This window comes from Abrus precatorius, unplaced genomic scaffold (genome assembly GCF_003935025.1).
Source record: "Abrus precatorius isolate BTA unplaced genomic scaffold, Abrus_2018 Scaffold3, whole genome shotgun sequence".
In the NCBI taxonomy this organism is placed as follows: domain Eukaryota; kingdom Viridiplantae; phylum Streptophyta; class Magnoliopsida; order Fabales; family Fabaceae; genus Abrus; species Abrus precatorius.
Window position 1 is genome coordinate 19,068,325 of NW_020874373.1, and position 10,795 is coordinate 19,079,119.

The 10,795-nt window shown below is 29.4% G+C and overlaps 1 protein-coding gene across 1 annotated transcript; it reads right to left on the minus strand.

Moving 5' to 3' along the window:
- Window positions 1-4,592: 4,592 nt before the first annotated feature.
- Window positions 4,593-7,777, minus strand: LOC113863031 (26S proteasome non-ATPase regulatory subunit 6 homolog). The gene is made up of 8 exons (XM_027496405.1): window positions 7,585-7,777; window positions 7,398-7,512; window positions 6,246-6,336; window positions 6,027-6,172; window positions 5,715-5,934; window positions 5,485-5,593; window positions 5,090-5,258; window positions 4,593-4,995 (listed from the first exon to the last, which is right to left on the minus strand). Exons 1-8 carry the CDS (start codon window positions 7,718-7,720, stop codon window positions 4,821-4,823), a joined length of 1,161 nt encoding a protein of 386 aa, XP_027352206.1. The 5' UTR covers window positions 7,721-7,777; the 3' UTR covers window positions 4,593-4,820.
- Between the last annotated feature and the right edge of the window lie 3,018 nt (window positions 7,778-10,795).

The following is a 10,795-nucleotide window of genomic DNA, read 5'->3' on the forward strand; positions in this document are numbered from 1 at the left end:
ATAAATCATAACTCACGTATCATGACATGCTGATCAATAGAAAGAATATGGAACAAAAAATGAAAAATGTTGAGAAAAAGAAAGAGAATAAGTATAGATAGTTACAGAGATACATTGGGGTATAGAATCTGGAGAAGATTTGGGAAATCTTGAGAAAATGAAGATGGTGAATGCTAACGATAAAGGGGTGTACAATAATTTGTTGAAATATGTCAACATTCACAAGCCACACCCTTATTTCCTGACGAAACTCCTAACTATACCTTTGCTAAAATGGGTCGGGGCAGCACACATGTGTCTGTGATGCTGCGGTTAACCAGCAGCTATCTATTCTATGAAGTCCTCAAGGGATCTCAGGGGAAATTATCATGAAAGCATGAGGAATGTGAAAGTGTTATAGATCTGAAATGTTATAGAATTTGTATGATTATAATATATGTATCGTAACAGATCGATTTATGTTGTTATAATATGTGTTGTAGTATTTCAACAGGTGTGACTGAGATACATGTATTATGACATATAATTGAGACAATATGATACATGTATAATAACATACAGGTCAACATAGAAATGTATGTATAATGAGTGAATTGTTGTATATGCTTTGATTGATGGTTGTTTTATTGTATGTGCTTAAATATGATGAGTATCAATATGAATTGTGCACTATTGATAATGAATTAGAATAGGATATTAGACAATAACTTTAGTTTCTTTTAAAATAATTTTATAATAAAAAAGATTTAGTGGGGCGGGAAGTATTCACCCTTACTGATATTTTCAAGTAATGAAAGAAATGATATGGAGATGGTTGATCCGTTCTAGGATCATACTCGTCAAGGATTATGGGAAAAGAACTGCTCAGATATAATTGATTTAATGTAATAGATGTATAAATATGTTTATGTATCTTTATTTCATTAATAGTAAAATTTGATAGATTTTATAAATTTGTCAAATTTTATTAATTTATACTTCTATATTGTACCATTTCTTCAAAGTTGTGCAATTTCTTAAGAATTTTATAAATCGTATTTTCAATAATGCAAATTATTTAAAGAAAATTATTTAAAGAAAAGAAGGATGTTACAGTCGCTACAACGAGGCTCTCTTTCGCCACAGCGAAAATATCAGAAAATATTGCACCCTGTTTTCTGCACTTTTCGCTACAGTGAGGAATCCTCGCTATACATGAGCACTCCAGAATGTTCCATTTTCACCATCTCATCTCGCTACAGCGAGAGTCTTACAATTTAAACACTTCAAAACTCTCCTAACATACCCTTACATGCATGTTTATCATAACCATGTAATTTTTTTAATTAATATAAAAATAGGAATGTTACACCATTGCTATTATAGAACTTCGAATTAACTTGAATAGAGCTAATCAAATTATTAATAAATGTAATTTTAACTTCTTTATAAAGATGAATTGCTTTGGGTTTTTTTGGGGACATATGTTGTTTGTAGAATTTCCTTTAATTTCAAATTTTTCTAATTTTTAAGTCTAAATGTGTTATTTATTTAAAAGTTGGATTAAATAATATGCGATTTTGGACCCTTTCTGTAAAGTATGCTAGTCCTTAAGAACATTTGAGAGGTATTCTATAGAATGAGTTAATTAAGTTTAGTTCAAGCATTTTAGGCGCATGGTGTGTTGCAGGGGATTTTAATTCAATTCCTTACTATTATGAAAAAGTTAGGAGGCTCATGTTAACTATAAAACCATGAAAAAATTTGTTGGTCATCTTCAAGATTCTAGGCTATCAAATTTAGCCTTTAAATTTGTCTCTTACTTTTGGCAAAGAGGGTCCTTAAAAGAGAGGATAGATAGAATGGTAGTTAACAATGAGTGAAGAGACTTTTTTTTTCTAACCATTCCTTTATTTATATTAAATTTGACCACAATACACTATAGCTGAAACTTAGACATCCTAATTTTAAACATCAAAATAGTAGACATTTTAAATTTCTTACACCTTGGAGAAGTCATCTTGACTTCCCTAACCAAGTCAAAAGCAATTGAAATTTTGAGTGGTTTGATAATCTGGAGAATTTTAAAAATAATAGGAGTAAGCAGAATAAAGAAACTTTTGAGTATATTTTTTTTATCATAAAAGAAAATTTTTTAACAGAAGTTAGAGAATTAAAAAGAAAATTAGCTTGGGAATAGCCAGTTTTTGTAAAATTTAATTATTAAACTTTGATTAGCAAGAATATGAACATATTTTAGATCAAGAAGAAATTTATTGGTTCCAATAGGCAAAAGATAAATGGATATTGTTTGGGAACAAAAACACAATTTTTCACCAAAAACTAATATGCGTAGGCAAAATAATAGGATTGAGGCTTTAAAAAAATTGGAACAATAATTGTGTTTATAACTAAGATGAAATAAAATAAATTGTCACCAACTATTTTAAAACTATTTGCTAATGATAAGGTTGACAAAAATCTTTTAGATTGTTTGATTTCCTTATCGTATAATTAATTTTTCCTATATTGAAGCTTAACTAGAGATATATGTTTAGATAAAATTAAAAATGTCTTATCTAGTATTGGTAATTTTAAATCTCTTAACAATGATGGTTTTCATGCTCATTTCCTTAAATCCCAATGGAATTTGTTAAAAATTCATCATTTAAATTTTATTAAAGTTGTTATAACTTAGCCTAAGAAAGGAGGAAGTGAATCAAACTATCTTAACCCTTGTTCCTAAAATTATTAAACCAGAAATGGTTACTCAATTTAGGCCTATTTCTCTACGTAAAGATAGTTACAAAATTTTTAACAAATTTCTAGCTAATCAAATGAAAAATTTTCTTTGTCAAATTATCTCTAACAACCAATGTAGTTATGTTCCAAGCAAACATTGTATTGATAATGTCATTATTTTGTAGGAATTAGTGCATTCTTTCAAACAAATAAAGGGAAAGAAAGAATATATGATTTTAAAACCAACTTAGAATAAGTCAATGATATGCTAAATCAGGTTTGTAATTGTATAACAAATACTGTTATGAATATTAATTGGAATGAGGTATTGCTTGATTAATTCTACCCATATAGGGGTATTAGATAAAGAGATCATCTTTGTCCCTATTTATTTGTTCTTTGTATAGATAAGCTAGTCCACTGCATCTAAAATAAGATAAATAAGGACGATTGGAAACCTTTTTGTTTTGGTAAATCTAGTCCTAAAATTTTTCAGTTATTTTATGTTGATGATGTAATTCTTGTAGCTGAAGTCTCTCTCTCTCAAAAATTCATGTCATTCAATATGTTTTAGATTTACTTTTTCAAGTATTTGGCCGAAAAACTAATAAATCCAAGTCTACTATTTATTTTTCAAATAATATCAGACATTATTATAAAAGGTAAAATTTACGATACCCCTTGTAATTGAGAGAGTTTGGTACCCTCTCTTACATATGAAACAATCTTGACCGTTAATTTTATATTGATAGATAATAAAGTTAGTGATTTAGTTGAAAAATATGTTAATATCCTATCATTCTTAAGATATTAGAGAAATCACAATCATTAATCTAAAGAGAATATAAAATACCCTCTCGAATTTACGAGTACCACAACAAGCACCAAAAATTCCTATGAATAAGGCAATTAATATTAAATGCACTAATAATTTGAACATTATCTTTTCTAATAATAATAAGAGAAATGTTTATTGTAGCATTTTGGACAAGATTAGAAAAATATTGTCCACGTGAAAAATGAACTTTCTCTTTTGCTAGTAGAATAATTCTTGCCCAAGCCTATATCATGAGCATCCATAACTCCATTATGCAAACTCACTTAATTCCTATAGGTATTTGTGAGGAAATACATAGATTATATAGAAAATTCATTTGGGAGACATCATTGACTAATAAAATAAAATGTCATTTAGTAGCTTAGGATAAAATTTGCACACCTAAAATCAAATGAAGGTTAGGCTTTAAGGACATTATTCAAGTTAATAGAGCAAGCTAGGTTGGAAATCAAAATTATCCTAATTCACTGTGGGGACAAATTCTAAAGGGTAAATACAAATTTTCCACTAATAGACTTCATAGTAATTTAAACAAAAGTAAACTTTGTTCTATAACCTGAAAAGGTATATCTAGCCTTCGGACTAAATTAAATAAAGGAGTATTTTGACTTTTACGAAATGATCTTAGAACAAAGTTTTGAAAAGATTATTGAATTATAGGTTTTCCTAACCTTGAACCGTATAGTATCAAAAATATTCCTGAAGACATAATTAATTTACCTGTTGTCATTTTTTATTTATGAAAATCATTGGAATTGGAAGATGATAAAATAATATGTTCCTTGTCATATATGTGATATTATTGCTCAATTTCTTCTTAAATCTGCTCATAACATGATTATAGAAAATTTGGAAAGATAGCAAATGGCGGATTATAAAAAAATTTGGTCCTAATATACAAGTCCCAATTCAACCTAGCAAGACTTCGGGAAAATGAGTGAGTGGAGTAGAAGGGAATCTCCTCGTAAGGTAAGCCCAATGATAAAACAATCGTGTATACCAAGACGGCCAGTCATAATATTCCATACATACTCAAAAATTCAAACAACCAAATATATTAATCGTAACAAGTAACTGAAAACTGATTTGACACACGTATATTCAGCAAGTTAGATTGTTTCAATAATTTGAAAATCAATTAGACTACAGAAATGCCATGCCTCATGCCCACCTAGTAAAATGCATTCAAAAGATTTCCTTGAAATTTGAAATTGTCATCCGCCTTTTCAATAAACTTATAATTTAAAATACAAGAAATGACCTAGAGATCAATCACACGAGACAATTTCTGGATCCGATTCAATAGGAAGTCCCCTTGCTTAATAGTTGCCTGATAAAGTGCATTCTTAGCATCAGGGCGGTTAGTTTCTAGTACGCCTGCAACTTTATCAATCTTACAATGAAGTTTCCCTGCTGCAATAAAACGTGATAGCTCCCTGGAAGCAAATAATGTAATGAGTTGCCTCCCATAGAATCTAAAAACCGATCAAATATTAAACCAAAATTGGGTTTGTAAAGGCATTCACTCACAGATCAATGAAATCCAGAGTCACTCCAAAGGCTTTAGCCATGGCTTCAATTGTCACACTCTTGTAAGATTCCAAAAATTGGGAATAAACAACAGTTCTGACCTCCCTCATGTAATATCTGAAATGTGGATGCAGATAGCGGTCCAACTTAATTTGCTCTGTCAGGCCAGCTGAAATAAATTTCAAAATGAAACAAAACTATGAACATCGGACCAAACAGAAATGAATGAATTATCTGCAAGCACCTAGAAGCCTCTGCTCTACATTAGGTGATTTCCACAGATTCTCAAAATATAATACAAAACATTAGCATATTGCAATAAATTGTCTCCACTAAAGAGTAAAAATTCAGGAAATCACTGCAAAAGTACTGAGATTTCGCAGATGCCTGCTCACCAAATGCTGAGAAAAAAGACTTGTATTGACAATCATATAAGGAATTCATAAACTCTGAAAGATATGGGATTTTTCCAATCACTGTCAAGATCTCCGGAGCATCCACTACCTAATGCAAATTAGCAGAGTTTATTATTTACAATATGCAGAACACGTGCCAAGAAACATAAGTCAACTGTATAAAAGACAAAGATAAGCAGTGTAAAGATCAAAACAGAAAATCAACATACCTTTTGCTTTAAGGAAACTCTATCCAATGATATAATGCTTGTCAAAACTGTGTAAAATATAAAGGTGTCATAGGGAAAAAGTTCATAGGTAGTAAATGTTGAAATAGAATCCAAAAACAATTTGGCAGCCTTCTTGAAATTACGAGTGGCCATGCAGTACAGGCCTTCATACACTTTCAACCTATTCTTCCTTTCCCAATCACCACCTTCTTCAAACAAGCTGTCGTCATGGTGCAAACAGTTAGAAAACCTATCCTTAACCCAAAAAATATGACAGAAGGCACAGCTACAATTTGTAATTCAAAATATTACTTTTTAGCTTTGTCAATGCTTTTGGAAATGAGATCAAAATCCATGTCAAAGAAACCAAGCTGTAATGTATAAAACACTAGGTCCATTTTCTGGCCAACTGCAACTGTCTTGGTTTCTGTTACCTTGAGATGTTCCAAGGCTTTCTCCTGGTACATGGGAAAGAGTGTTATAATAATTGATTACAATAGCAGATAGGTAATGAGCAATAGTTATATGTACCTTCTCCCCAATTCGGATGAAAAACAATGATTTTGCCAAGTGAGCCTCACGAACTTCACTCTCACCTAAGTTTTCCTCAGCATCAGCAATCCTAAAAAGCGGCATCCACATGTATTATCATACGTGTAAGGGTTATTAAACTAGCCACTTTTCAAATCATAGGAATCATTACATAAAATATTATTTATAAATCCACAACATGTATATGTAATAAATTTTACAACAATTAATAGTTATTATCCTTTCTTAACTATGGTAGTTTCCATGCCATCCACCATGCACCATTATGTGTGGAGTTTGTTGCCATTGGTGGCCATAAGCCACTTGCAGCAGCAGCAGCACTAGGTATACAACATGAACTCAAAAACTAAAATACCTACAATAAGCAAGGTCTGGCCTAGACACAACATATTCCAACATTGCTAGTAGGACTGAGAAAATACTACATACATAATTTAAATACTTTTATCATATAATTCCATGCACATCATAACATACTTCTTTTTGCCTTACAATGTACCATTAAAGTCAACCTTTCATATTGAATTCACTAAAAGAACTGTGTCAGCATCTGTTACTTCAACAGAAAAAGGGAGGGAAAAAATAGCGCAACTCCAATCACATTGCGAGAGAAGGGAAAATTTTAATGCTAGCGGCTCTTAGGTAGGAGAAACATGGATTCACAACTTCAAATACACTTCAGTGACAGGCATTCAGCATCTTACTTTTAATTCCGTGTCTGCCTTTTCATCCAATAATTATTCAATACAAACAATGTGCCCATATGATCAACTCTAGTTAGTTAAATGCATCATACAGCAGTTAGGAGGTACTATCTTCACAACCTAAGTGACAACAATGATGAAGCACCAATCACAACATGCAGCAAGATGCATAAGAAAAAAAATAGCACAAACCAAAACACATTTGTATAATTCAAATAAGCAAATATCACATAAGATGGTCGGTTAATTGAAAAATAACCGTTGAAAAAGGATTACATATCCAATAGTGGTAAAAGTTTTCAACACTGACCTTTCGTTCAGATTCGGGTAGATTCGTTAATTAACCTACTAAATTTCAAATTGGATATTCTAAATTGGGGTTTGAAGCAAGCATAGAAGGTAAAGGGAGGAAGAGAGAGAAACTCACTTTTCGTCAAGCTTGTTGAGTTCATCCTGAATTTTAGCACGTATGGAATCGAAAAGGGTACGATCCATGTCCAAAACGGAGTCGGCGACTAGGGTTTCGTACAAAGGGAGCATATCTGTAGAGAAAACGTGTGGTGAGAAGAGGAAGATGGAAAGGGGGTGAGGTAGAGAGAGAGAGAGTTAATTACCGTTATCCTTGACATGAGTGAAAACATCCTCCTTGTAGCGAACCTTATCGATGTCTTGCACATCGGGTTGCCGGAGAAGGAATAGCTTATCGGCGAGAACCAACTGCGGCTGCTGAGACCCCTCTTCTCCTTCCATCCCTTCCTCGCTTTTCAACACACCCCTGAAGCGGAGTTACAATTTGACTTAATTCCCAAATTCAGCTATTTGTTAATTCCCACGTATAACAATAATAATAATAATAATAATAAAGATAATAATAACAATAACAATGTGCCCGTAATAAATATGAATAAGTCTTTAATTATTTATAAAAAATTTTAAATTTATTTTGATAACCTTCTTGAAATAACTTAACTATAAAAAAATTAATTTATTCTTATAAAATTTATGATCAGATTTATGTTATATATAAAAACTTACTTAATAAATTATTTATTTATTTATCTATTTTGATGCATTATAATTTTTAACATAATTTTTTATATAAACTTTCAGGTGAACTTAAAATTTCTAAAAGAGCACCTTAAAAATTTTATATCATATAATAAAATAAATTTGTACTTTAATTTTTAGTAATATATCAAATTCAGTCAAACAAATTTTTTTTCTTCTTTCTGTGTTGATTGAGTCAATTGTATAAATCAACATATGCATAATTTTAACATTTAAATTGAGATTAAACTTAGTTATTATTATTATTATTATTGATGTTTAAAAAATATTCACTTAAAAGAAATATTATTAATTTAATAGAATATATTTTATAAATTTAATTATCAAATAAGAATATTTTTCTTTTTTTAAAGATTATAACACTCTTTTAATGTGTGAATAAACTAATAATAAATTTAATAATAAATTGACGCACACTTATTTTTTTTACCTTAACTTCAAGATAAAATTCATTTTTATTCTCTAACTTTTTAAAAATTTTCAAATAGGTCATTTTCAGTTAAAGACCCTAACTCCGTTAAAAAAGTTTTTTCATGTTGTACCACATGTACTATATATTACTATTCATGTCTCCTTCATCAGATTTTCAATCTTGTCTGCATCTTTCCTTTTTCTTTCTCCCTTTCATCTTCATTTTTTTATACTCAAAAATCATCTTCTTACCACTAAAATCAAGTACTCACCTCAAAATCTCAAATCCTAAATAACCTAACTTTCTAATACTCATTTTTTCACCTTTGGTAGATTTGAAAACATGTTCCTATTTTTTATTTTATTGATTTTTCATTCTACCATGACCTCTAAAGCCTTCATTAACAAGAATAATGTGTTCCAAAAGGTTAAAACACAATATGAAAACAAGCTCAGACTGTCAAAAATGAAAAATGGATATTTAAAAAGTTGATTTGTTTATGATTTGGGATGGGTGCTTGGTGTTAGTGGCAAGAATATGGAGTTTTCAATATAAAAAGATGAAGATGAAAGGGAACAGAAAGAAGAACAGGTGCCAGAAACTATATCGAAGATCTAAAGAAGAAGACAACGCACAGTACACGTGACACAAAACGACAAAATTTTTTAACAAAGTTAGGGTCTTTAATGAAAAAGGACCTATTTGTAACTTTTTTTAAAAGTTAGAGAATTAAAATGAACAAAAAAAAAAGTTAGAGGACGAAAGCGAATTTTACCTTAAAGTTAAGAGACAAAAGTAATATTTTTATCATGAATTAATAATCACTAATTTAATAATCAAGATTAACATCGAGCAATAATCCAAGCATGGAGTAATATGTTTTACTTTCAAGAACTATTAGAAAATAATATAATATTTTATTCCATCCTTACAACTTTGAATTAACTTTCTAGAGTATGGTACAATCCCAGCATGAAATAATTTATCATGAATGACTTAAGAAAATTTATTTGTTTCTTCATTTAATTGTCCTCGCAAAAGTCTTAATTTTAATAGAGTTGAATCTCGTTACCTAGAATTAATATATTCCTTCTTAAATTATCATTATTCTTACAAGTATTTAATTATATCCAATATTCAATTCAACTAATGCTCCAAAGAAATAGGTGTCTAGAATTCAAATATAACAAATCACTTATTGATTCCTATAATAATGTCAAAGAAATTTTATTTTTTTTTTTGAGAATTTTATATTGACAATATAAGGTAATATTAACTACAAAAAAAATCTTAGTTTGAGTCAATTCAATAACCACATGCATAAGTATATCATCTATATATGTAAATTAATAAACACAATTTATTAATATTCATCCAATAAATACTATCACATATATATCGGTCTATCTAAATTATTAATGTCTTAATTATAATAATCTTATGATCAAGAACAATTTAGATTAAATTATAAGAGACATGATTTCCATTTTCATAATCTCTATTATGATAGCATACCTTTAATTTTAATCAAATACCTTTATCAAATAAACTATTATATTAAAACTGTGTAAATAGGATAATAAAAGAAAATAATACTCTATTCTTATAACTAGAATGGAGTATATGACAAATTGAATCTTAAAGATACATATTTATTTCTAACAACACATATGATACTAAATAATAGCTATTTATTAAACTAACGTAGCGTTTGATAGCTGCCCTACTTGTAAAGTATCATGTCTAGTCATAGCAAAAAAAAAAAAAGTATCATTTCCAGGAACCATTTGTATGATATGCATAATTGGTAATTTTTACAAACAATATTTGTTACTATGATAGGTGAAAGACATTAATAATGGTCATTGGATAAAAAAAATAGCATAGATTTGATGTTGTTATTCTACTATTCACTTTCTTCTCTCTCTTGTTAATTAATTCTCTTCTCTCACCTCTCAAAATAACAAATTCCTCTCACTTGAAATATATATATATATATATATATATATATATATATATATATATATAAGGTAAATTTAAGATTATACACAAAAGGAAAAATTAGAGTTATCCATCCTAAATGCATCCTAAAGTTATTCATCAAGCAAACTTTTAACGATCAAAATTCATACTAATACCTAGAATAACCCTACCCTAATACTCAAAATTATGGGTCAAAGCACAACTAATTGAATTCATCCAAAGTGAGAAAGTTACCTTGTTTACACAATGAATAAGCTTGTCCATCTGCCCGAAATCATGTATGTGCATATTGATACTTAAAATTAGTTTCTATTGTTCATGTTATGTGTTCAAGTTATGTTTACCTTAAAATGCAACAATTC